The 27,080-nt window shown below is 40.8% G+C and overlaps 3 protein-coding genes across 7 annotated transcripts in view; 2 read left to right on the top strand and 1 right to left on the bottom strand.

The window, feature by feature from the left end:
• Positions 1 to 137: 137 nt before the first annotated feature.
• Positions 138 to 1,631, bottom strand: LOC117205297 (cleavage and polyadenylation specificity factor subunit 4). Its single transcript, XM_033443569.1, has 4 exons — positions 1,529 to 1,631; positions 1,095 to 1,298; positions 741 to 930; positions 138 to 665 (listed from the first exon to the last, which is right to left on the bottom strand). Exons 1-4 carry the CDS (start codon positions 1,629 to 1,631, stop codon positions 302 to 304), a joined length of 861 nt encoding a protein of 286 aa, XP_033299460.1. The 3' UTR covers positions 138 to 301.
• A 6,413-nt stretch (positions 1,632 to 8,044) lies between these two features.
• Positions 8,045 to 17,477, top strand: LOC117205295 (purine nucleoside phosphorylase). Of its 4 annotated transcripts, none has more exons than XM_033443563.1 (6): positions 8,045 to 8,376; positions 12,477 to 12,571; positions 12,656 to 12,864; positions 13,120 to 13,295; positions 14,235 to 14,425; positions 14,533 to 17,477. In XM_033443563.1, the coding sequence occupies exons 1-6, from the start codon at positions 8,264 to 8,266 to the stop codon at positions 14,754 to 14,756; spliced, it is 1,008 nt and encodes a 335-aa protein (XP_033299454.1). In that variant the 5' UTR covers positions 8,045 to 8,263; the 3' UTR covers positions 14,757 to 17,477. The 4 variants fall into 4 exon arrangements, with proteins under 4 accessions (XP_033299454.1, XP_033299455.1, XP_033299457.1 ...); XM_033443564.1 differs by having other exon boundaries at positions 12,686 to 12,864; positions 14,533 to 14,875; XM_033443566.1 differs by lacking the exon at positions 8,045 to 8,376 and adding an exon at positions 10,828 to 11,925 and having other exon boundaries at positions 12,686 to 12,864; positions 14,533 to 14,875.
• A 1,306-nt stretch (positions 17,478 to 18,783) lies between these two features.
• Positions 18,784 to 27,080, top strand: part of LOC117205292 (beta-1-syntrophin) — a 351,485-nt gene continuing 343,188 nt past the window's right edge. The window contains exon 1 of one of the 2 annotated variants that reach the window (XM_033443558.1): positions 18,784 to 20,063. Coding sequence is in view for 1 of the 2 variants with exons in the window: in XM_033443557.1 (XP_033299448.1) it covers positions 19,898 to 19,921 (24 nt within the window). In the remaining variant the exon portion in view is untranslated. The remainder of the gene's footprint in view (positions 20,064 to 27,080) is intronic. The other variant, XM_033443557.1, reaches the window with a different exon arrangement.

Raw genomic sequence — 27,080 nt, forward strand, 5'->3', positions numbered from 1 at the left:
TGTTTAATTCTTTAAACAATAAATTAAATTTGTTATAGTATATACTTCATAGTATTTTAACCCAAAATATCCTTTAAACATTCTTTAATTTGACCAAATTTTTTTTATAGAAAATACAAAATATTTATAATTATTTTATTTTATTTAAAGGTGTTGGAATCTTTTATTACGAGTCAATATGAAATTAATTGTATTAAACCTATTTTACTATATGATATATAGAAATTTTTACAGACAAGTGATTTTACTAATAATGAAACATAATCATAATATTAATCTTACACAAATAAAATAGGTGAAATCATCTACGGTAATTTTGATTCTGAGTAGCACTTCCACTACCCCCAGCATGGCTTAAAAATGCTAAATGTCCTTTTGGACATTTATTGGCATAATGACCTTTAGTTCCACATTTGTAACAAGTGACTTCTTCTAGTGGCTTTTGTGGCCCTCTTGGTGGGGGCCCATTATGCATATTCATGTGATGCGTAGCATGAGAATTACCTTCTATTTCTTGTCTAACTTGAGCTTCACGTACATCAGGTGGCATTTTATTACAATAAATTGCTTTATGGCCACCTTCTCCACAAAAGTGACAGGTGATCATTACCTTTTTCCCTTCTTTAGGTTGCATATCTTGCACTGCTGGTAATTCAAATCTTGGACTGAAAACAGAAAAAAATTGTAATAATGTATCTAAATAAGAACAATTTGAAATATTAACTTGGTGATAAACTTACTGCATAAATTTACAGTTTGGGCCTTCAGGACAAAATCCAGCTAAATAAGCCATGCATAAAACACGACGAACATGTCGATGTCTGCATAAAGGTCCATGTCTGCAAAATCCACGATCATACCAAGGACAATCTCTGACTTTAGTTTCTGGGTCGATATGTAGGAATGGACATTCTTTATTGTGACAAGCATCTAATAATTCATAACTGATTTTAACATACCTATACTGAGAAATCTTAGTAACACCATAAAGAAAAAATGTTAAAAAAGCAATAAAAAGATATTTATAAGTTTATCATAGGTAGAACCTTAGAAGAAATAAGAATGAAATACCATTACATGCTATATATACTTACTAAATCTGGAATAGAAATAACATTCTGGCATTTTTGTCATATCATACTCATGTAAAAATTCACACTGATCACCCTTTTTACAAAGACCTCTTAACCAATGTTTACATACTATTGTACGATCTCCACGTACATGCCTAAATGGACAAGAGGCTCCTTTAACACATGTACCTCTCGGATAAAATTGACATACTGCAGCAGTAGATTCTATAAGCAACGAGACAGTAAACAGATAAATTTAATCAACGATGAATAAACAGTATAAATTTAAATTAAAATATTAATATCTCAATGAAGATCGTCGATATAACAGAGTATATTTTATTCAAAAAATACAGAGTAGCAATGTGTGCAATTTGACAATTTCATTTTCCAATTACTTTTACATTTTTAGAAGATAACCTAAACATATACAGTATACGAAAACTATCACGTACTGTCCATTCCAGTAAAAGGTAAAGGAAGTGCTCCATACTGTTCGTCAAGAGCAATTTCAATATCAAATCGCATATTATCCACATTCGCCACTAGACACTCCATTATTGTTTAAAATCTATCAATAATCACAATCACAAATTTATTTACTACCGTATACACAATAAGCATTAACTTCATTCACAGCTAAACTAAAGTTTTTATCGCGGAACATTCATTTCTAAATACTGATGAGCATTGTTAGTAATATTTCCACATTTCATCATTGAACAATTTTAATAATTCGAACTATTTATTGATCAAAGAAAATTACAAGTCCAATTTCTCGCACACAACATTATTCTGCACGTGCGTTGATAAGATTGAAGGCGTCATTTTATTTCACTATTTCGCATTGGCGCTCTTGAATGATTCTTATCTACTATTATCCACAGAGCTTTTCTGGATTGGAAAGTTAGCGCCATCTGTTTTGAGTAAGATTTGAAAAAAGTCGCGGTTACCTTTGATAGAAAACTCGTCAGCGAACAAATTACCGACCTTAAAAAAATTCAATGTTTTTACGTCTTCTGCGATTTGTTATTACGAATTTATCAATTACAATTTATTTATACATAGCAATTATATAGAAGTTAAAAATGTAGTAAACTTTTTCTTTATACATGTAATGAAGTGACATATCCCTCAAACATCTGAAGTTCAATAAATACAAAATAAATGTAAATATGTAATAAACTCTTTCATATGAAAATTTAACAAAGAAATTTAATTTAATTTAATAATTAAATTAAATTTAATAGAAATAAGTTTCTTTCTTTATAAAAAATCACTTCGGTGATTAGTATAAATATATACATTCGAACTTTTTCCAAGATGAGTACGTTAGTTGTGTAATAAAGAGTCTTTGCTAATACAACTCTCTTGGATGATAAATCAGGGTTGCGGATTCGGCAATTAAAATTTCCCATTCTGACGTCGGCTCCTCTCTTTTTTGCTTCGACTCTAACTCCGACCCCGACTTTATTTATGATAGATTATTAACATACTAATTATATGTATGTATGTATTCAATAGGCAATACTTCTATCTTGATAAAGTATTTTTGCTCTTACAAAATAGTTCCTATAAAATAGTTTCCTCAATACGAGATTCCATGGGAACGTGACTGCCGTTTTGTACAAGGGTTACCTATATTTTGCATTTTTGTACTTTGATAGAAATTCAAATTTGATACAAATTTTGATACAAATTAGTAATATTTTTAACATATAAATAATTTTATTACAACTTTTAATTATTTTAAGTACATTTTTGATTTTTGTCAAATTTACTAGCGTGGAGTCGTAGTCAGCATATTTCTTTCCAATTCCGCTTCCGATTCCAGCCTCGAATTCTCTTAGTTTCCGAGATATTTGCGAAAAATTGTCACAGTATAACTACAATGAATTCCGCCTCTAACTCTGTATCCTCACAGCGCGACAGTCGGGTAAGATGACGCTTAACCCAAACTTAATTCTTATCTTTTGTTTATAGTTTATATAGGTTTGGGTTAGATGTCATCTTATCCGGACGCCTCGTGGACCAACGGTCGACAACTAATTCTGACGTATACGCTGTCGCGAACGCACAATTCTAGGCAGAACTTATGTACGGCGCCGACACTATCAATATTTTTTTGCCAATATCTCGGAAACTAAGAAAGTGCGACATTGTCGCGAGAGAAAGAAGTTGTTCCAAATGTTCAGTTTTACAACATATTCGAAAATCATGGAAATCGGTGATCGAGGGTAAACTTCTAAATAATTACCGAAGTTCCTTCCGAAATCTGACTCCGACTCCATAACCCCGTGATAAATACCAATCACTTAACGTCTTCGGTACGAGCGTCCACTATAGCCAGTAACCACCGAACGCATCTCCATGCTAGAGCGTCGACTAAAGTCAATAATAAATATATGCAATCGCTGTTGCTGGCGGTCGTTAAATGATAGTACACGGCAGACGAGCGCCGTACCAGAGAGGTTAAATACAATTCGTGTGATGTTGACAGTAGATAATATTTCTGAATTCTATGTATGCGGTGATAATTCATTGGAGGTCAGTGATAAATCAGAACCCCAGCGAATCCGTTCTGATTACTCCTGATCAGTCGAGAGGGTCGAAAGATTTCATAACGTCATGCATGTACTTACATATCTATGTCTCTACACGATTAAAGCAATAACACTAAAATATTGCATCGGATGTTAGTTTCATAGTCATTGATCAGTGAGGGAAAGGGAAACATTTTTCCTTCGTTAAAATTTTTCCTACACTTTTGCTCGACACTTTTTATGGATCAATAGAGTTTATTTTTAAGTAATATTTACTTATTTATAATACTTACTTATAAATTATACTTATCTATAATAAGTATTAACTTATTATAAATAATCAGCCATGTCACTGCGCCACGCCAGAAAAATTACTGAAAATTCTCAACGCGAGAATTGTTTGTAATTTTAATAAATAAATAAATAAAAAGAAAAAAAATTGAATTTATTCATTCGGCATATTTATAGACAAAAGTTCTCGATACCACTTGCTTCGAAAAGATATTCCTAATAGAAGAGAGAACTTACTTTTGCCATTTTATATTCGTTCTTTTATTGAATATTATATTTAAAGAATATGACCAATAGTAGCGACATCGAATAATTATGTAAATTACATAGGATAAGTCAACGAATAAACGTCTCTATCGTTATTGAGAAAATATTATGTTTACGACGCTGTAGTTGCGTGCGATTACGTAATAAGGCAATTTATGCAACAATTATTCGCTCCTACTTGTTTGTAACAATATTTCGTCAGTCATACGACGGTAGTGAGATTCGCATTTTGTTGCGATTCGAGTAACTTCATCAAATACTCGAACATAGTTATTCGATGTCTCTCAAACATTCTTCGATAAGCCATTGCTGTTCTTCCATTCTTTCCACCCGCGTAACAAGGCAGATGTTAACTGTTCGATTCGCCGTCAAGTATCTTCATCGACTTTCTGTGTTTGCTTTTCTTCTCGAGTCTTATGAAACACGAAACATCGACTTACTCAACGATACATATTGGCTAAGAAAAGAAAAGCGATTACTGTGATTCATTGTAACCCGGATTACAATACATCCGCTATCGGTTTTCGTCGATGTGCGATTTAAACTGACCCGAGATTAAAATTCGCCGGCAATAGTCGACGATGATAATTCGGTGAAAACGTAAAGATTCGCGAGACGTAGGTTCGTTATCTATTTCCGGTTAGTAAGCACCTGTGCTCAGGCTTGATTCATTAACTGTTGCGCTTCGAACGACGCTTAAAAGCAAACAGGATTCGTGTCCACGGTGAGCGCGTTAATTACGTGATTCTGTTTAGTTTATTTGATACGGATCCGATTCGATTATAATATCGCGTGCAAACAAATTAAAATTCGGCAAATTGTTCAGGCTGTTTGTATATGCGCGTCGCTCAATCGCAGCTTGAATGTCGGCGTATCGGCATTTTGAATTCTCCATCTTTTTATTCTTTCATCTTTTCCCTTTCCCCTTTCTCCTTTCTTTAGTTTCACCTCGACTACGATTAGAAAAGTTTTACGACACTGAAAATCTGCCCCTGGCGTGCCGAAAATTTGTTTGCGGCCAAAAGGCCGACGTTCTTTGTGGACGATCAGCGAAATTATGCATTACTCGTTGCATCGTAAAGTAGCTTCCGACTCACGGGGGAGAAAACCGGTGAAAACTGAATTTACAGTCTATTCGAGGCCACGTTGTCTGCGTCTATTTTGACCCCTGTTACACTCTCCATGTTGGAGCGATAATTTGCAAGTTGCGGCTCGATTTACCGTTTTCGATTCGCCGGCGCTGTCGCGTGTATTTTTCATTTTGTACATTGCTCGATGTTTCGTTTTGATACGTCGCTGAATATACGACGTAAATAACACGACATAAATAAAAAAACGACGATCTTTATTGTTTAGTATTAACCAGTGAAGCTTGAACTTCCAAACTTACCGGATTTTAGCGTCATAGTTTTAAACCGAAGATCCGTGACAGTATTAATTTTTATATCTTTAAATTCCAACACCCATTAACAACACAATAATTCCTAGCAAGGACTCAGTCAAATACCTGGGCGTGACCCTGGACAGGAGGCTAACTTGGAAAAATCATATCACAGACAAAACAAAGCAACTTAAGGACAAACTCGAGAAATTCTATTGGCCCACTGGCCGACACTCCAACCTAAGCACACAGAACAAAATTAGACTCTACAAGACCGTAATAAAACCTGTCTGGACCTATGGAATCCAACTATGGGGAACAGCAAGTAACTCCCACATTGAAATACTTCAACGCTTCCAATCGAAAACGCTAAGATCCCTAATTGATGCACCTTGGTATGTAACCAATGAAACAATACACCGCGACCTGAAGATACCCACAGTCAAAGAGGAAATAGCAAAATATAGCGACAGATATAGCAAAAGAGTCAACAAACACCGAAACCCCCTAATCACTGGACTACTTAATACGACGGACCAGATTTGCAGGCTGAAGAGGCACTACCCGCTAGACCTAAACGCCAGATTCAATTAGTTATTTAGTTAGTTATAATTAAGTAATATTTACTTATTTATAATACTTACTTATAAATTATACTTATCTATAATAAGTATTAACTTATTATAAATAATCGGCCATGTCACTGTGCCACGCCAGAAAAATTACTGAAAATTCTCAACGCCAGAATTGATTGTAATTTTAATAAATAAATAAAAAAAAAAAATCCAACACAATTCTGAAATCCAAACTGTCTCGTGTATATGTGTTATAGGAACATTTTTTGTTTCATCGACTATCTGTCGCGTATTATTGATGTATACAACAAGTCTAAATACGTAACATAATCATATTGTGTAAGAATAACTTTATCGCCGGCACAGAATTACAATTTTGAAATTAAATTGCTCAATGAATTAGAAGTAACTTGGATTGCGCAACTGTTAGAATGTACTTTCGTTTTTTTTTCGTTTTCGTTTTTGTGATCGTCGAAGATCAATCACGATAAGATAGTTGCTTTGCAACGATTTGTCCTAGATGTTGTTGATCATCGGTATATACGAACAAGATATTTGAATACGTAAAAATAGCATTTATCGCTGCCGTAAATTAGCGATCGTTTTTTAATTCGCTCGATTAAATTCTCTTTACTTCGATACTCACGTAATCCTAGCATAATCACATTATGCGCGGAAAGTTCCAAAGTAAATGACGCGACAGTGAGTTTTCGTTTTTTATTCGAACGATACGCTTAAGTCGCCAATTGGTACAAGAGCAACGACTAATATCGAACGCTAGAGAGTTTCTCAAAAAACGAGACCGCGTGTAACTCGAGGAGGATCGTTAATTTTTGGCCGGATCGTGTACGAGGCCCGAGTATCGGCCATAATTGGCTCATTATATGGGGCACTAGGAGCCAGCCAAAATTCGTGCCCTCGCAAATTGGAGCACGTGTCATCGTTGATGCGTAAATCTGCCACTAGATTCCTCGATACGACGCGGTCAAGTGGGAAACGCGACTGCATCGTAATTAATATTCGGATGAATTCGAGATGCACACGAGCAACAGTTTGGTCGCACGCTTGTATCGCGTTTCTCCTTCGAAAATGTTATTGCATCGTTGATTGTTGGTCGAATGTTTTCGTTGGGATTTACCTTCGGCTTAAATTATCACGAGACTTGCCTTCACAAATCGAACTTATCCACCTGTTTCTGTCCACAACGCGGTGATTAAGCGCTTCGAAGAAAGTTATCGAATATCTGATTGAGAGATAGGAGCGATACAAATCCGATGAGATTGTCGGAGATCATTTTGTAGAAAGATGGAAGAATGGTTCGAGTTGCATGGACAGAAGCAGAAAAAGAAATTACGGCGTGGTTTGCGAACGAAAACCTGTAATACGTCTTCGCAGGGTATCATTTATCGAGAGAAAATCAACTGGTCGGTCATTACTCGAACAAGGTGTACGAGTTTCACGAGGACATTGGTGGATAGTGTTGCAATCGAAGAACGGTTCTTCAGCGACCTTAATCGATCATCGAGACGTGGAAAGATCGTATCGGTCATCGAAGTCACCGCGATATCGGAGAATCGGTGAAGTTTGTTTGCACTCGCTAAAGGACTTTATTGTTTTCTTCTGAAACGAGATAAATATTATTTGTTCGCACGGGAAAAATGCACTTGTTGCTCGTAGGACGAGAAGTGTCATTGTTCTCGCTATTATTCCTGGTATAAACCGTAACGTGGCGGAGCGGCATGGAAGAAATTAGATCACTTAATTCTTTATCGCTTAAAAAGTTATCGTCGCGTGCCCCTTCCTCCCAACGACTTTCCGACCAACTCGATCTTCGTGAGGAGTGGAGGAAGCGTGAGTAACCGTCCGAAACGATTGGCCAGTTCGGCGAAGCTCGAGATTTTTCAACCATACTCCGGGTATCTGTATAAAACAGCAGCGACCAGAGACGCTATAGTCACTAGTCAGACTTTCGTCAAACAACGTATACGCGTTTTATCGTTTATTCATCGAATTTTCCTCTGACTGGTTCTGTTCTTGTTTCTCTTGCCTTTCTCGTCCGTGCTCTACCAAGGTGACGGCGGGTTTTTTATCAACTTGGATAGACTGGTAGATTCGATCGGGACATAAGGCACAATGCCTTTCGCGAATAACGACGCTGTCAATGGGCACAATCATTACTCGCAGGTGAAACGTCCCACGGACGATGAATTTTTATACACGGCGGTCAAGCATCATCGGCACAACACGTAAGTTGTTCGTTTCTTATTGGTGAGAACAAAGTGGAGTATGGCTGTCAATCTATTGAGTCTATGCGTCTCATATTTCAAATAAAGCTATTGTTATCGATTACATTCGTCCAGTTCGAATCTCATCGACGGAGGCTAGTTACGGTGATTGCAAGAAATTCGCGAAAATATATTCGAATGGTCTATTTTTGGTTAATCGCTTCTCACATCAAAAAATTTGTCAAAATTGCTGCGGATGGCTACCCGAAACGGTTGTTGCACAACTTTCAGTTAATCAACAATGCGAAATCGTTAGCTACATGTATATTACATAGTAATGAGAGTGCGTATGAAATTTCCAAGTGTAACTAATTTCCCAGGACTTGTTCTCATCCTTCTTCCTTATTTACATGGCAGTTCACTTTGATACGATATTAGCATACCTTCGTATTGCAGTCGGCCATTTAATTTCCAAGATAGACGGCCTGGAATTATTTCGCACAGGACGATGTTTAACACGTGTCGTGATTTGTAAGTATATCAGGGACAGGGCGACAACGTGACCGTGAACTTTGCAGTCACGTGCACGATGACTTCTGCAACGAAGCGTATCTGAACCGGTGGAACGTCGTTCAAAACGTTGGAATTTTCTTCTTTTCGCTCCTTTCTCTGCGTTATATCCTAACGAAAGGGAAAAGGTGTTCTCTAGCGATATCCAGCTGCGGGAATTCAGGTGTCAGCGTTAGTGGGGAGAGAAACTTGTCAGCAGTCTATTCGTACACGTTCGAGATACGTCAGACGTAGACGACAGCTTCCTGCAAATTCGCGTATTCTGAAATGTCCAATTAGAAGTTTCGAGCGTTCATACTTTGATTTTGTTTATTTAATCGAGCAAACAGGAAGCTCGCGCGAAACTCACAAGCTGCGCTTGGGACGAACGCAAACAGGAATTAAACGTAATGGCGCGATGAGGTTGACATTTCGGTAAATAGCGTTGGGAAACCTAGAGAGGGAAAATGAGATGGCGAGGGAGGGGGCCGATTTGACCCTTTCACTCGTTGTCACTTTGTGTTTGTCAACACTCGTTCTGATCGTCGCGCTTATTAGAATTCATTACGATCGTTTGTATTATTGAGACCACTCGTGATGCTCCGCAATTGGTCGCGAGGTTATTTTAATTTGATCGAAGTCCGAAGATCGGTGGATCGACGAATTGTAGCCATTTCTCGTCGAATGACCAGTATCCGCGAAGTGGCGTAGAAACTACACGCCGAATCAAATATACAGACAGATTTGTAATTTAGTCGCAGCTCCCCTTTTTCGTTCGGTGCTCGATTCTTTTTTCGCGTCGCGTCCTCTACTCGCTTCCATCAGATATGAATTTTTATCCGGTACATTTAATATTTATCAATGTATTTCGCCCCGTTTTTTATTTAGATTACTCCGTTCTTTATCCGTCTCCTCGTCAGTCGCTTCAATTTCGACCTATAGATTCGACTAGAGTCGAGCTACCTGAAAAATCAACGAACTTCCGTTTCACTTCGCATAAATCAACGAATTATAAGTAGAACTGTAGCGGCCCGTAGGAAAAGTTTCAGGTTGAAACGGAAAATTCAAAACCGAGAGATCCATGATATTGTGCCTTGGAACACTAACGGTGTTTTGAGTTACAAGGTCCAGAAGTGTTACGTCGCGTAACACTCTACCTAGACCAGGCCACACACCGCGGGCAAGATAGCAACCAGATGTCTTCGGATACTTACTGCGTACCCTCCATAAATCTCAGAAATCTCCTAGTCGAGGTCCTTCGAACCGAGCAAACATCTATTTTCCGACTCATTTCGAAAGACCATTGTCTACTATGGCTTGACAAGGGAAAGCTAGTTTTTCTTACGTATGATGCAACTTTCCTCCCACTAACCACTTTCTCTCGAGGGCGGCTAAGACCCTTCCTAGTCCACCAACCTTCGTTTAACCAATTATCAACGAAGCCTATTTCCCTCACTCTCTTAGCCAAAATCGTCACCAACAAATCCGACGGTCCCGTGCGCTAGACACAACCATCCTTAGCTTTCCTCCGCCACAGCATCGTCTCCGAACAGCACTGATTTTACATCCTTCGAACAGTCAACATCCTTTGACCGGGAATACACCCGTAGATCAGTCACTCACTCGTCTTATACATACGCACCAGCGTAACTGTCTTCTTTACAAGTTGTTAGAATAAACGGTGATATATAACTTACTATACAGTGTTACATTCATTGAACCACCTCTGTTATCTTAACCGAAACAGGGGAACGACTATTTCGCGGCGTCGATTAACCGGATCGTAGCGAGAATTTACGCCTCTCGCTGAAGCGTTTTCCTAGCGACCGCGTCTCTCCGCAAACGATCGTAACAAGAAGCAAAAGAACTGCCGTTCTTGTGGTAACGTTCGTTGATATAAATGTAGGAATATTATTATCCTTTCTTCGATTAGTATAGCAGCAGTGACGATTAAAACCGGCATACACTATCTTTGCATTTGTATTTGTATTTATTTTAATACATCTGACTATTATTGTACAAAGTCCATTCGTTTCTTTGACAAACAAGCTTACACGTTATACACATGAGAATTTATTTTTTCATTTTCTTCTATCGAAAGTTCGTGATTTCATCGTGATGTGTGGCTTCGCTTACGATTGATCGACAAATCCGAGACTCAGCCATCTCTTACGAACGAAGCAGTCCGAACGATGGCACCGTGAGCCTCGATCGAATCCAAAGAAGTAACACACCCTAAGCCAAGTTCTGAGTACGGCGTGCATTCATAATCGAGATTAGAGCGACTGATATTGTATGCAAAATTGCGGTGGCGTCATTGAATCCTCGTCATGACCCGGGGCTATGTGCATTCACGTCGTTATAATAATCGTCCATCTCACATTTGCCATTCATAACGGACCACCGTACAATCTCGTTTTACGATGGAGCATCCACGAATGCGGTTAGTTTAATGACGTTTGGTGTACTCGCGGCTATATCGAAGCTTTTCCACGGGCACCCGGCGAAACTGCGAAGCAATTCTCAAATTCGCGGTTGAATACGATTGTATTGGGAACGGTGCGGGGAGGGAGGAGGGGCAGTATGCATATTCAAGGCGTATTCAACGCGTTATAATTCGATGTCCCCTTACGGCGATGCGTACACGTACACGACAACTCGATAGCGGCAGCTCTCGTCTTACGTCCGCGTCCTTCTTTCCAATTACCGAGTTTTCGGACGGCGAGGGGAACGAAATGAAAATCTCTGGAAGGTTCGCGATAATCCAAGGGACGAAAAATGGGTGGCGATTACAATCTTATCCTGGAGACTCGTTTCGCTTCGAAACGTTCCACTCGCGAGGTTGTCAGGAACAGGGTAGAATGAGAATCTTCGCTTTGAGCTTTCGCGGATATTGCGACGCGGAACAACGAAAAATAAAGGAAGGAAAAAAGAAACAAGGAGAAGATGCGAAAGAAATATGGGAAAAAGGAAGGAACAGGGGCCGCCGAGTGCGGAGACATTAAAATTCACAGTGGGATTGTAAGTAATTTTCGATCGTGTCACGTGTAGCATTATGCTGGAGGCGCATTTATTCGGTCGAATGCCATGGAAATTCTGCGTGTGCATCTGTGCGTAGAGGCTGTTCGCGAGCGCATTTTGCATTCGCGCACGCGTGAATGCATACACGGGCTAGATGAGTTGTGCACGGGACGCGCATACACACTCGTAAACATGTTACGCGGCCGTTCGCGTATTTCGATGCATGATTTGTAATACCCTGGAAGCCTACATTCAGCTTAAATCCGGCGCTATTTGAGCCTGTTAGCAGTTTAACAGGTAACTGCACCGTTTTGTGATAGTTTCCACGGTGAAATTATGTCGGCCGGCTGCGAACGACCCCAGTTCCTCTTGTACTCGCTCAACTCATCCCGATTATTTCTGGACGTTTCTATTATTTTCACGAGTTTATTCAACCTCGTGTGAAATATTCGAATCATGGCAAACCGTTTTTCTACTGTGAAAATATTAACTTACGAATCCAGCTAAAACGAACAGGATCCGATTAATTAATTCGCTTTGTATGCATGCAGATATACGTACGAAGCTTTGCAAGAATCAGCGCAGTATCTGTTAGACCGTGTCAAAATCAGGCCAAAGATCGGCATCATATGCGGTTCTGGAATAGGTTAGTATGACTTTTCAAACGCTTTAGTGTCTTCTGTTGTCGCAGCGTATTTTCCCAGTCAATGTTTTGTCTATTCCTAAACAGGATCAACTGAACAAAACGAGTTGTGTCCAGGTTCCCTGGCAGAATCCCTCGAGAACAAGCAGTGCTTTCCATACGAAGAAATCCCACATTTTCCTGTCTCCACGGTCAAGGGTCACCAAGGACAGATGGTGTTCGGTTATCTGAAGGGTGTGCCGATCATGTGCATGCAAGGGAGATTTCATTATTACGAGGGTTATCCACTCTGGAAGGTAACGTTTCTTTGGGTATTTCTTTCTTTTCCATACGAACTTATCATTGCTACGATCGATGACATTTAGTATAGACATATATATATGTAATATATATGAGAAGAGTAATTTTCGTATCTCTGATTAAATTTGTAGACATCGCGATTCGACGGTACGACGTGTTCCATTCGAGATTTACGTTTAATGACATTTTACGTTCTCTGATTATCTGGAACGTCTAATGCTTATTATTTTTCCTCTCCTTTTCACGTGCAGTGCGCTATGCCAGTAAGAGTTATGAAGCTCGTAGGCGTGACTCATCTGATCGCGACGAACGCCGCGGGAGGTCTAAATCCCACATACAAGGTTGGCGACATTATGATGGTGAAGGATCACGTGAACATGATGGGTTTTGCTGGGAATAATCCTCTTCAAGGGCCAAACGACGACAGGTACTTTCCCTCGTTCTTCTCCTCGTCAACGCGTCGCGCTATGAAACGCGTCACATTACTCCATTTGGTGTTACTACATGCTCCTACGCTTCCTTATCTGCCGTTGCTGCTGCTTATCTTTTTCCTTTACGTAAAATTCTCGCGTGACCGTAAAGTTCTCGATGCCCCAGAAATTAGCGACAGTAGGAATTTTTTTTGATTTTATCGACGGGAGGAGAAAATGAAAGAAAGAGGAGATAAAATGAGAGACAGAGAGGGATGATAGATGAAAATGGAGGAGCCAGGGGAAGAATAAGGAAAAAATACTGGTTGAAAGGCGGACTAGTGAGATTCACGGCGTGAACGGCAATGAATTCGAATCCGCTTGCAGGCGACAAAGGCTTTCGGGCTCGTTTCCGGAAGGAAAGTCGTCGACGGCGCTCGCAGATTGCGGACCGCTCGACGACTCGATTCTTCGAGTGCTTGCCCCGGGGGTAAAAGGGAGGGAAACGGGTGGCCGTGCGAGATCGTTGAGGTCGTCGAAGGAATAAAATTAATCTATTTCATCGGAACAACCCCTTGAATCGGATTGATGAACTATTTACCCGACGACACAAAGAATCTGATTGACGTATTTACCTAAGGATCTTTCTCGATTTTTCTGCCTAACCTTCCCATCTTCTTTTCTTTGCTTTTCACCCTATCCGCTTTCGCGTCTCGTTCAGGCTCAGCCAAGTTTTCGTTAACTTTCCATCCCGCGAAACTTGAGATTCTTTCATCGTAGATACTTTCCTTTCCCTTTTTCCCCTTGTTACAGCAACCTCTGGTATTAATGAAACTCATCGAACATGCTCGCCAGTTTTTCGCGCTTGCCCGCACTTCTCTAACGATTACCCTCTTCTCGACGATACAAAAACCCCTTCTGTCTTCTCATCCCGGCGATGCATCTTCGTGTTTCAGATTTGGGCCGAGGTTCCCGCCGATGAACAAAGCTTACAACGCCTTTCTCTTAGAAATCGGCGAGCAGGTAGCGGATGAAATGGGTATAAAAGACATCGTGCACAGAGGCGTGTACACGTGTCTCGGAGGACCAAATTTCGAGACCGTGGCTGAATTGAGAATGTTAAGGATGATCGGTGTCGACGCAGTAGGTCAGTGGTCGAAAGTTTTTATACTCCAATTTTCCATAGACTCTCTGTCGGCAAATTATTCTGCCGCGCATAGTATATCGACTATCGCGATTCTATTTTATTTCCAGGCATGTCTACGGTTCATGAAGTGATCACTGCCAGGCACTGCGACTTGATCGTCTTTGCTTTCAGTTTGATCACGAATCAATGCAGCACCGATTATGAGAATCACGAAGAAGCGAATCACGAAGAAGTGATGGACGTAGGGAAAGCGAGGCAATCATTGCTGCAGGACTACGTGTCGCGCATCGTGTTGCGTCTACGGGACATATTGGGCCTAGAAACGAAATGATTCGTATAATTTATATTTCCACCGGCCGCCTTTTAGTTTATGCTAATCGTGTTCGTCAATTCGTGCTTCGACGAAAAACGACGGCGAAAAAGAACGTCTCGACGCGCACGATTTTTACGCGAAACGCTGTCAGAACGATTCTTTCTATCGACAATCCGACATTAGAGGAGTACAAAAATTTGCGAGCGTAAAGAAACGTGTGTTAGGTACGTAGAAATTAGTAGGCATCGCCTTATGAGTACCACGAGGAGAATATTGAAGCATTCTTTTTTTATACTGCTCGTTAAACTTCTACTTGCCTGAATATATTCCAGGTGAAAAGAGAGTTCGGTTGTTTGTATCGAGCCGCGTGATGTCAACAGCTTGTGACGATTAATTATGTGTATAGAAGCTTTGGACAAAGGTTTTAGTCATAGAACGAACGATCGATTAGATTTTCCTTTCCGTTTTCTCAACGCAACATCGCGAATCGACGATAAACAGTAGGTAAACAAGATCGAATTAAATGAAATCAGTATTCAGCAGTATTTCACCGAGTGAACAAGCGCCCATTTATCTACGAAGAATCAGCTTATCAGTGTACCGTTGAAAAGGATTTGCGTTTAACTGCGTTCTCTTTAATTATACTTTCGTCTCAGCAGTCAAAGGATAAGCATATCTATGTATACGCGCGTATTGAAAATCTGCTTGAATTAGAGAACCACGGGTCGCTTGGCAGTCGTGCGTCTCTGATCTCGATTGATTCGTTACACGTCTTGAGAGAGCTTCTTTTGCTTTAAAAAGAGGGAACGGTTTAAGGGTTGGGAAGGTCGGTAGATGCTACCTCCTCCCCGCCGCGACAGCCTCGTCGATTTTCCTCCCTCGCTTCGTTACCTTCATCTCGTTTCCGTGCTTTTCCATCGCTAATGCATCGGTGTTCGGCTTCGATAAATCTCGAGCGGCGAAGACCATACTGCCGCGGCCCTTTTCCTCTCTTCGTTTTCCGCCATAGTTGCTCCATTCGTATTACCTTCTACGATGAAATTATGACACGACGTCGCACGGTGGAAAAAGTCACGGGGTTCGAAGATTCAGTCTCTCTGATCGTCTCCAGAATTGGAAAGTATTTGTCTCTCGCCGAGACGAACTGGAAGAGTATTTTCGTCGCGTAGTTAACGCATCGAATATTTATATCCTATTGAAAAATGTCTCCCTTTTTTTTATGACGAGGAAAGGGAAAAAGATTATTATTCGATCTTGCGAGCGCTTATGTCGCCATGGCGAAATAAAATCACGTCACTGCCGCGATTTAATAAAAAGCACGCGACCAGGCCGGGAAATGTTTACGCGTTTATTTCGTGATTTTATTGAAAGCTTGTTTAATAACTGCGCATCGAGGTGGAACACTGTCTGACATACATTTAGCGGAATTAATATGCACGCGTATGGAACGTACGAATCGAATAATTTTCTAGACTGTTCTTGTGCAATTTCGATCGCTGATTTTCCACTAAACATGTAATATTGCAACGATGCTTCAGGGGAGAAGGGAAAATTGCAATTATACGTCTCAAAGCTGGATACGAAACGTGAGGAGAAGCAATCGAAGATACAGCGATGGAGATCTCTCTTTTTGCTTTCCGCTCGCTCTTGTAACACGTAACTTTGACAAATACACCAGGTTTCTCTGAACTATACCTGTTGGATAATTAAACTTTCCCCTTTCGCTCCAATCGAACGTTTCGCTTAACGAATCGGTTCGGTCGATTTGTTCTCCGCTTTCGTGTGTCCAATATGACAATAAACTAATAGGAAAGAAGTATTCGTCGACGTACTCGAATGTTCGCGCTTCGATTCCTGGTATCCATAATTTAACTCGGCTGCATTTGGATTTCGTTTGACAAGCGTCACCAATATACACGAATTCTCTCGCAACGACGATCTTCGCTCGTATTAAATTAATCGTACAACACCTAGTGCGAAGGTAACTAAAATCGACGATGACGGATCCCGAGGTAGCTGCCTTGAATTGGATTTTAAACGGCAAATCCACGCTGGCAACGGCACGTGCCATCTTTCGGAATAGGATACTTTCTGAATGTCTGTACGAGACCGCTGCATCTTCTCCGATTTGAAAGGGATACACTCGGGCATGTTCCGTATGGTATTCAAGGGTAGGAACGAAGGCGTACGGGGCTTCGTCTGGCCGTATATTTCCACGTTGGAATAGAAACTGTACGAGGGATCAGTTATTGATATTTCTGAAACGGCAGATAAAACTTTTCCCTCTGTCTAGCAAGCCTGTCGTATATCTTTCGTTTACCGATCCGCCTTTGGAGAACAGCAATACCATAATCGAGATAGGGGATGATGTATTTCAGCCTTAACTTTCGCGTCATTCCAGCCGGCGATAATGTTAAAAAAAGAAGTTAACAAACGAAGGGAGCAACGTAAGAGGGTGTTTGCACGGCTAACGCTTAGAGGGATATAACGCTGAATGAAATTCAGAGCAGAGACGCCTTGATTATTTCACAGAATAAGATTGATAAGGTAATCCCGTTTTGTATCTTTATAAGTTCTTCCCTTTTCACCGTCTTTGCTTTCTTGCTGCCTGATTCCTCTATAAAACGAGACGTATAATGCGATTGTACTGTAATATCACGAGCGAACAAAAACCCCGTACTTTCTATGAATTAAAATGTAAAAGGCAAAGAGAAGGAATAAATGATACACTGTTAACGACGCATCCGTGTTCCTTTTTAGCAGTTCGTTTCATTAGATACAAAGTAAAACTGGATATCGCGGTGCAATAACGTGCGCGGGCTACCCATTCTTTCTCTTTTCGCGCGATATTAATTTATCTTTGAGGAAATCGATGGAAATAAGCGGAAATGAGAATAATCAAGGGAATACTAAAAATATCTAGATATACTAGCCCTCGGGCTATCATATTGCAAGGTGTTAAATTAAAGCATTTAAATCATGGCACGAACTGATGCAGTGATATCTGGTTGCATTTAGTATTCTATCTTTATCGATAGAGATTGGATCGGGATTGGAAGTTTCTTTAATTTTAAATGAATTCTCGAGTTCTCATCTTCTGCAGTTTCTGTCAATTTGCTTGCAATTATTCTAATTAAATAGCAATCAGTATAATTCAACGGTAATTCGTTATTAGTATTCTTAATGTCGAAGAGAATAGGTAATTTAATAATTGCAACGAGCAGAAGACGTCATATGTGCAGATCAAGAGCAAAGAGTTTTTGAACGCTGTTTTCTTTCACAAAAATGAAAAGATTCGCTAGAAAGCAACAGGAGGGCATCGAAAGCAACTTTGACAGTAACAAAAGTTACGCAGAATTTTAAGAATAAAAGTAAAAACAATGTAAGGATACAGTAAAAAGAAATTCTACCAACAAAAAGCAGTAGAAGAACAGCGAAGAAGAAAGAGCAATAAAAGACGCGATGGCGTACAAGATAAGAAGTTATATGTATATAAAAAGTAGCGAAGAAATACAAAAAGAGAAATATGTGTAATTGAAACGATTAGTCTTGTGACCTTTCGATGATTAAAATTTGAAGACCATTAATTACTCGTGTCCTCGTTCATTCATCTAAATGTCTGAAACGCGTTGAAATTCGTTACATTGCTCGAAAGCTATTTTACTCAACTCATCTTGGTATAAAAAACACTCGTTAAATATTTTATATACGAAGTCATACGTTTATAGACGAAAAAATTAAATTTTTGAGTGTAAATCAATATCCTACTAGCTAATATAAATTCATATAAATTATCATATAATTATTGAAACAATTCTATTTACTTATATCGCTGTTATTCTTTAAACTTTTATTCGTATTTCGATTATGCATGCCTACATTAGTACTTACGTTTATATAAATAATTACATTACGTGGAATATGTGTCGATAAAGATGAACGCTGCGGACGTTCGACGTTTGGAAATTTTCCCGCCGGTGGCGCTGAAGTCGTATTCACCCCCCTTTCGTCGCTTCCTATGGGTTCGAATGGCTGGACGAACCGCTAGTCGAGTTAGTACGACTCGTGACGTCGCGGTAGTTGGCTGTTCGTTTTTTAATGTTCGCGATATCGTCTCGTCGGCGATGTGACCGGTTTTGAAAGTGACGTGCGATTTTTCGTACATATTATTACGCGTTTCGAAGCGGTCGATGGTTTACTGGTACGACGATAATTTCAAGTTCGCTAATGTAAACGCGGGGAACGCGAGATACGTCCTTGCTAGAAAATTTTGGCGTCACGTTCCCCTCGCGAGGATTCCATCACCCACTTACACGACCGGCTGTAGCTCTCGAAAGGATCTTCCGGAATACATCGCCGTTCGTTCTTTTGTTCGTTCGATATCCGTCGATGTCGTTGCAACATCTTAAGTGCAACGACGATTCTCGTGGATCTTTGGTTACGCGTTCGGAGTGCGGGAACGATATCACGAAGCGACATTCGAACACGTTCGGTTGTCTCAATTATTCGTGCTTCTAGTTGGACGGTCAGTGTTTAACGGCGTGTCAAGCGACCGGCTAATTAATTGCTCGTTGTACGATCGGGGCGACTGACATTCGTCCCGAACGTTTAGGCAGGAGGCGTTGCTGTTACATAGGCACCGAAAAAAACGGCATTACGGTCTGAAGTTGACGCATTGGCGATCGCGCGCGCGCGCGTTTGATCGGTTACTCCAGTGTAAAAGAATTTACGTCGTTAGGTCGAATTACAAACGCGAGTCCTGCGGCGAAAGTGAGCAACGGGTTGAGTGTACTAGTCCAGGAGAGTGGATCGCAAATAGGGAACAGAAACGCGGAGGCGTGTTCTCTCGACGAGAGTCTCACGGAATCGGAGTGCTTCCAATCGAGGACGAAAGAAAGAAGGCCGGTGAAACATGTCGAGGCTGCTGAAAGGCGAACCGACGGGCGGTTATATCATTGACTCTATCGTGGATCGTCGAATGTATTAACCGGCCGCAAATGACGCGCATCGTGGCGTGAACGAAGAGAAGAAAGAGACGGTGGCGGAGGACGAGCACACTGGACACGTTTCGGATTTAAACGGGGGAACAGTTTTCTGATCTAGCCAAAGAAAGAAAAGCAGGCCAGGCGTCGTGCCTCCCACTGCCTACCGGAAGTCATATGCCCATACACACGCGGAAAACGGTAAATCATCGTAGAAGCCATCGGCTATAACGAGCGTACACGTTTATTTTGCATTGGACCTGCAAGCACGCCTGCCCCCTTCACCTCTGTCTGTTTTGTTTTCCTTGGTTCGCCTACCGTCATTGTTTCGCCTTTATTTGAGGTATGTAAGGAACAAAAAAAAATAAACATTTCTTTGCCTGTGACTCGTATAAAGCATACGTCGCACGTTGTCCATTTTTACTCTTCTATTAGTATATGAAAATAGTGTTCGTTAATTCTCCGCATCAATGTCAGGGTTTCAATGATTTACCTGTTCTATTACGCGTATATTTTTAACGATGACATAGGAACGCGAATCGAACGAATTTTTCGACGTTTCGGCTCGTATCAATCGATGCGCTCCATTCTATGGAGATACGAGCGTCGTTACGTCGTTAAAATTTTTTTTATTTGACGTATGCGTTATACCTCGTTTCTAGATCGCTGCTTTTTATATAATATGTATAAAATAAGATAGAAATCGATGTTCACGAGCGGAGAGATCAAAGCGAGGAAAAAAATTGGGCGCGCTGGGCGGTCGGTATTCCGCTCGTATTCTCGCTCTGATAAGTTTCGAGCGTGAAGCGTAAAAAGTTCGACGCACAAAGTGTAAAGCTTTAAAACGGCATGGTGTAAGCGTTACCATACGATTTTCAATTTCTCTCGTTCTCCACTTGCTCCTTGAGAGATTCACTATTCCGCATTCTCGGGATTCTTGCAACTCCAATTTCAACTACAGCCCTGCGGTGTTTTCCTGATCCGTTAGAAACATGCCTGAATCACGTACGGTATCCCATTCAACTTCATCGCCTTATTTTCCCGCTACCATCTTAAAGGGTCACGTGACCGTAGAAACAGGACATTAGATGGCGTTTATTTTTCGCGGTATTTCGCCGCCCTCCATATTTCTCACAGTCTTTCTCAATTCTCGGTCGTATGTGCCGTTTCCGTGAAATTTTGCGTGTTCGTGCGATAATTCGTTATTTATACATTGTATTCTGCTAGGAGTAAGTTAGTATGACGAGTATTTCTCGCAAGCGACATGTGGCAGTTTTGCATATTCGTGCGAGAATTGATTGTTAATTCTTCGAATTAGATTTGACTATATACTATGACCACCGCGGACTTCTCGTAAGCAACACGTACTATGTAACGTTTTGAAATTTGATTATTTACAAAACATGTAAAAATATGTGATAACGTCTGAAATATAAATTCGATAAAACAGAATTGCCAAACATATCAAGTACATATTATCTGTTCTTATCGTTAGCGAAGAATATACTTTATGCAGAAAGGACAGTTCTTTCCGATTCGTCGGCAATGTGTTAAGTGATCACGTGACAGCGAGAGTAAAACATTAGATGGCGTTCTTTTTGCGGCATTTCAACGCCTTCGTGTTTTTCAGTCTTTTTCAACCTTCGGTCGTTTGTGCCATTTCCGCGAAATTTCGCGTGCTCGTGCAAGAATTCGAACTCATTAACGAAGGAATGATCGCGTGAGCACGAGGCTGTAAAACGAAGAACCAGCGGATCCACGTCGTCGTGTAATACAATACACTACACGATTACGAATTATTGGACAAAGGGTATACCGGTCGATGGTGGAGTATCGACGTTGTGCTGCAGGTACGAAATGATCTGGAACTCGGAGCGATGTGTATTTCCTCCCCTCGTTTCTCGTGTGCGACGGCTGTTTTCTTTTTCCTGTTCCCCACCTCTCACCTTGCTCTCTCGTTCTCCTTCTGTCCATCCTTCTTCCCCTTTCCGCCTCTTGTTCTCTCTTTCGGGCCATAAACAACCGGTGCTCGACGTTTGCCGAGGTTATTGGTTTTTGCGAGGGGCACGACAGTGCCGTATACATGCGTCTGAGGGACCCGGCTTCACAGACGAGACGCTGTACTTTCTCTCTCTCTATCTCTTTTCTCCTTTGTTTTTGCTTCCTGTATCTTTCTAACGTTCACGATCATCCCCCTTATATCCTTGCCTAGCCTATGTGCATGCATTACACACGCGATTTCGTACATAGATAAGCGAATACAAAGAGAGACGTAAGTACACGGCGCGTGTTCACGTGGGCAGCGGTAAAATTCGCACGAGACTAATTCCCAGAGACAAACACTTTAATTATAACGCTGCCGTGCGCGTATACCTAAGTACGCGCTGCACGATCACGATATCGACGCTTTTATTAAACACGAGCACCTTCGACGATGCGAACGCTATTATCGGATTACCGGCGGAGCGTGCCGTGCGTACGGTCGAATTTCACATAACCAAGTACAACATACGTATGACCTATCGTGCTTTTTAGCAAAGTCATTTTTTCCTTCATTCAGATAGGTATTTACTTTTTTCCGATAGACAACTTCTATACCTTTTTTCTCCGTTGAAAAAGCGTATACCTAACTGTTTCCTTGTGTCATTAGGCACGAAAAGGTTAGGCATGAAGAAAAGATATTAACGAAGGCTCCGCAATGGTATAGGTTAGAATCTACTGAAATGTAGAATAGAATCGAAGAGTCACGATATTTACGAGCACATTCACAACACATTCGGGATTAATGGAAACGTATTTTCGCGCGTCACGGTGTCATCTATTTCGTCAATATTATATCCGTGTAAGAGTACTATTGCGTGTTAGTACATATAACCTTTGGATACTGTGCCAAGAGTATTACGTATTGTACGTCGTTCCTTATACTAACCTGACCGAGGCCAATACACATATATGGACGGATGTATATGGAGATGGACTATTGACTCTCGTAGGCGTATTTGGTTACAGTGTTCTCCGGTGAATGTTCACAAATGTAAGATTGTGTTTCTGAGATCACTGTAACCCAGATACCGTACCGAATCAACAAGTATCGTGTTGTCGATTTGTAATGCGGATCGTTGATGGAAGGAGGGACGCGGGGGAGTTAGAGCGATCGGAGGAAATTCCACGCGATGGAATGGAATTAAGAATTGCAAGTATTCCGTGTTTAGCGAGCACGAAATATCGTAGCTACAGTGAGACGTCTTGCGTTAAACGCCGCACGCGATAACCAGCGATAAAAACCGATTTTAAAAAAGTAACAGACGTCCGTAGATAAATTGGATGACTAGTGGACAACGAAACGAAAGGTTTGGAATGTTCGTCGATTTTACCGTGACCGTCGAAGGGTTAATTCAATTATACTGACCGGCACGAACATCGAGCCCTCTCGTTTCCTCCCCATTTTTCCATTTTCTTTCGTTGCAACGCCGTTGTTGCGTGTACAACCGTGTCAATTTTTTTCTGCTGCTGTTACATCCGCCCCCATACATCTATCGGGTACACGACAGGGACGCACGTGCACCAAAGCCAAAAAAACATTGGCTGCACTTTCTGCATCGTCGTCTCGTTGATCCGTACGCGTCACGTAGGTGGCCAGGGTATACGTATACCTACATATCCTGGTACTGAATTTCGGGAATAATGGCGGTACCGCGTCACGCCGTCGATTCATTTTTACCCAATTTCACGCACCGGTACACCACGACCCACCGCCCGGTCGCACCCCCCCCGCAACATCGCGTTTCATCCCAAACCCCTTTCAAAATCGTCTCTGCTCTCTGTTTTTCTTTATGGCGAATTCTCTGCTGCTCTTCCTCCGCGCTAGACTCGTTTCCCTCTTTCTTTTTTATCCTACGGTAACGATTCTCCGTTGAAAACCGCATTTTCGCTCTTAATTTTCGTCGCGTGAGGACGCACCCTGTTTTTGGCATTGCGGTTTATTTTCGCGGCGCACCTCCATCGTGTACGTGTAATGCGTTTTTCAATTGCGCGCCACCGGATTCACTACCCTCGCGTTTCCCATTCCCATCTCGCCATCCCGATAGAAATTTACTCGCCGCGCGCACGGCTCCGCTTCAGAACGCATCCCCCTGGCTCTTTTTACGTCGGTTAAAACGAACGCAAGCGTCCGAATTTTAATGTACTTTGCGCAAATTCATTTCGCCGAAATATCGTTCGCTTCTTCGTTTGTCAGTCCCCGATGATTATTTGGTCCCATTCTTTTCGACGTTTTCGCATCTCGTTTCTTGCTGCAACTTTTTCCTCTGGATCGTTGCCTAACGACTTACCGATGGGATATCGATAATGCATTAATAATTAAAAACGTACCCTATCGTGGTTAGTGGTAGAATATGGTCAACTTGTTTTGCGAATGAACCGAAACTCGCTGCGAGTATCGTGATTCACTAGGATTTCTGAGAATTCTGCACATAAATTTCGATAAATTTGTAGAATACGGCGGAACCTCAAGTGTCCGGCTTTATCCGAATGTTCCACGATCCGAACGTTCTGTTAATCGAATATTTCTTGCTTGTGCCCTTTACTATTAGACATCCTTTTTATATTTGTATGTTTTATGTTAAAATCTATATTAAATATTTTACTATGAATTTAATTTTGTACGGGTTAATATCTTTGTAGAATGATAAGCGTTAAAAGAAAATAAAAGATACTTGAAAAGCTAAACTGTTGCAAGAATTGTAAACATCTTCAAACTTGGAAGATCTATTATATTAATGTCGAGAGACAAAAGCACGTAATTATTTAAATTACTCAGGTATTTCAAGAAATAAAAAAACTGTAATGGAGTTGAAAAATAAGTTTCTGGGCTGCGCTGTATAGCGATGCTTTCCATAAATCAACAATAAAGCAACACCAACATCCAGATTTATATTAAGCGAAAGAGTTTTGTAATTTGCATGAATATTGTCATCGACGTTTTAAGTCTTAATGCTGAAAAAAAGCAAAATTACAACGAAAGTAACGGTGAATTAAATGCCTTCTTATTTCGAAGTATTTGTGGTATTGGAATAATTTCAGGTACAAACAAGATATGATTGTTGAAAGATTAAGTCGTAAAAAGCGTACGAAGTTCATAAATAAGTTAAAAAACATTACGTTTGTATTATACCATATTTTTTGTAATATTCTTGTATTATTCTTTTTGAAATATGAAATAATAGTTATAAGGAAAAATACGTGTTCCACTATCCAAGAGTTTTCTCGTCCGACCAGTCATCCATTAATTCGAAGGTTCTACTGTACTTTCAATGTCATCGAATTTTCTTAATATAAAAATCTTGAAGAATAAAGAAGAGAAAATAAAAAGTACAGGAAACTAAAGAAAAGTAGAGTGAAAAGAATCTGGCCATAACAATAGGGAGAAGTAACGTCATGAGTGAAAAATACAACGAATAGATTTCAAGATACACTCGAATGAAAATTTTCAGATTCCTAGGATTCTAAGGGAACGCGCCAGGAATCTGAGAATGACAGGTTTAGTAGAGTACCTGCAAAATTGCCGATGTGAAAATGTGGCACGATATACACGAACTATACACAGCCGGAACTGTATGTAGATTGTAGATATTACTATATAGTGGTATGTACAGCGTGTTATACTCGAGTCTGTTTGCCTCTCTCTCTCTCTCTCTCCTCTATGTTGCTCCGTACAACAAGTACGAGCCCTCGTGGCGACCATTACGCATTCATATTAAATCGGGAATTTATGTGAGCTCATTGCCAGGGACAAACTGTAGCTGATATCTGGTTCGTCTCACGAATCTTCAGATTTCTCTGCTTCTACGTTTCGACTCGCTACAATTAGACAGGTGGAAAAATGATGATCGAAACGACGAATTATTTGAAAATGTATAAAATTAAGATTGCTATATTTCATAGTCTCATTATCGTCGTGGCTTTACCTGGCGGTTTATTCGATTCTGGCCCCGTCAACATGTCGTAATGAGATTTAGTTGCAACGGCCGCGATATCCCTTGCTCGATGTAATTGTAGCAGGTAACATTGTATAAAGCATGCCAGAGGTAATTAATAATTTTACATTAATTATGCAACGGTATGGCTCAACGTTCTAATTAACGTCGCACACCACGGATAAATACACCCGTATTTTTCTATAAATTTCGTCGGGTTTCAGTTGAACGTGATTCGACTGGATTCATTTAGTCAATTTCCAGATTTTCCTCGTCAGCGTATTTTTGTTCCGTATACGTACAATCAAGACGCCGTGATTTTTGCCCGATTCTTTCGCTAATTCGGCCTAACACCCCGGCTGATAAATTATCCAATTTACGCGTGGTATCGTGCTACCGCGACGAAATTATTTATGCCGCACGAAGCTGATGAAAAATTTCGTACGGCCGTGACACGCCGGTTAAATATGGCGCGATACGGCCTCCCTTTCAGCCTTCAGGAACCGTGGTCGCGCGATAACGTGGAGGCGAAAATATACCGCGAGAGGGAAAGGGCTTTTTCCTCATTTTTACCCCCGCTCGTTTTTTTTTTTTTTTTGGAGAAGGCACCTTGTTGTCCGTGTTTGCCTTTATAAACCTGCACCACGTGTCCGAAACTTTCTCCTCTCGAAACCGGGATTCAAGCCAGGTTGTATGAATGGTGGGCCATTTGAAAATATAAAAACGCACGTGGTCGAGTAAGTTACGTAAGTCGAAGGAAAGAAAAAAAAAAAAAGAGAAAGAGACTGGACGTATCCGCGAAGCGTTGAATGAAATTGCGAAATGAAATAGAGATATTACAGATATTTCTGTATTCTTGGTGACAAAACGGCGACGGGGCTTTTAATTAATTAAAAGTGAGCAGCAGCTGCCGTAAGCGTGCAAGGCCGCTCCCAATTTTCACGCAATTATACCCGTTGTCCGCAGTTTTGTAGGACATTTTCCGTGACTAACGGGTAAACGCCATTGTTGCCCAGTGAAAATGGATTGATGGAAACAATAGGCGGGATAGAGAAAAAGAGGGGTTAGCCGGACAGAGAAAGGGGTAAAGAGAGGTCGGTCATGTCACCGCCGGCCAGTATCAATTATTTTCAAATTACGAATTTCACCGTAGCATAGTACAATTGATTTATCCATGTCGTCGAGTACAGACGACGCAATTGATCCCTGTCGCACTCTATAGATCGCGTTGTTCCGCGCCGAGAGACGCGTCATTTTTTTTAAAACCGTCGTTCGCCTCGCTTCGATGTCTCTGTAGCCTACTAGAACGATCTTTTTTCCAGCTTTTCAAAGCTTTTGAAAGTACGTGGTATTCAGTAATGGTTGTATACTTGAGTACAAGACAT

This window comes from Bombus bifarius, unplaced genomic scaffold (genome assembly GCF_011952205.1).
Source record: "Bombus bifarius isolate JDL3187 unplaced genomic scaffold, Bbif_JDL3187 scf7180000007987, whole genome shotgun sequence".
Taxonomy (NCBI): domain Eukaryota; kingdom Metazoa; phylum Arthropoda; class Insecta; order Hymenoptera; family Apidae; genus Bombus; species Bombus bifarius.

Bases quoted from the DNA above. Each gene is read 5' to 3' on its own strand.
- LOC117205297 (XM_033443569.1), bottom strand. From the start codon at position 1,631: ATGGAGTGTCTAGTGGCGAATGTGGATAATATGCGATTTGATATTGAA. The intron at 1,299-1,528 runs GTACGTGATAGT...CGTTGCTTATAG, and splicing joins ACCTTTTACTGGAATGGACA to AATCTACTGCTGCAGTATGT. The intron at 666-740 runs GTAAGTTTATCA...TTCTGTTTTCAG, and splicing joins CCAAACTGTAAATTTATGCA to TCCAAGATTTGAATTACCAG.
- LOC117205295 (XM_033443563.1), top strand. From the start codon at position 8,264: ATGCCTTTCGCGAATAACGACGCTGTCAATGGGCACAATCATTACTCG. The intron at 8,377-12,476 runs GTAAGTTGTTCG...GTATGCATGCAG, and splicing joins AAGCATCATCGGCACAACAC to ATATACGTACGAAGCTTTGC. The intron at 12,572-12,655 runs GTTAGTATGACT...ATTCCTAAACAG, and splicing joins CATATGCGGTTCTGGAATAG to GATCAACTGAACAAAACGAG.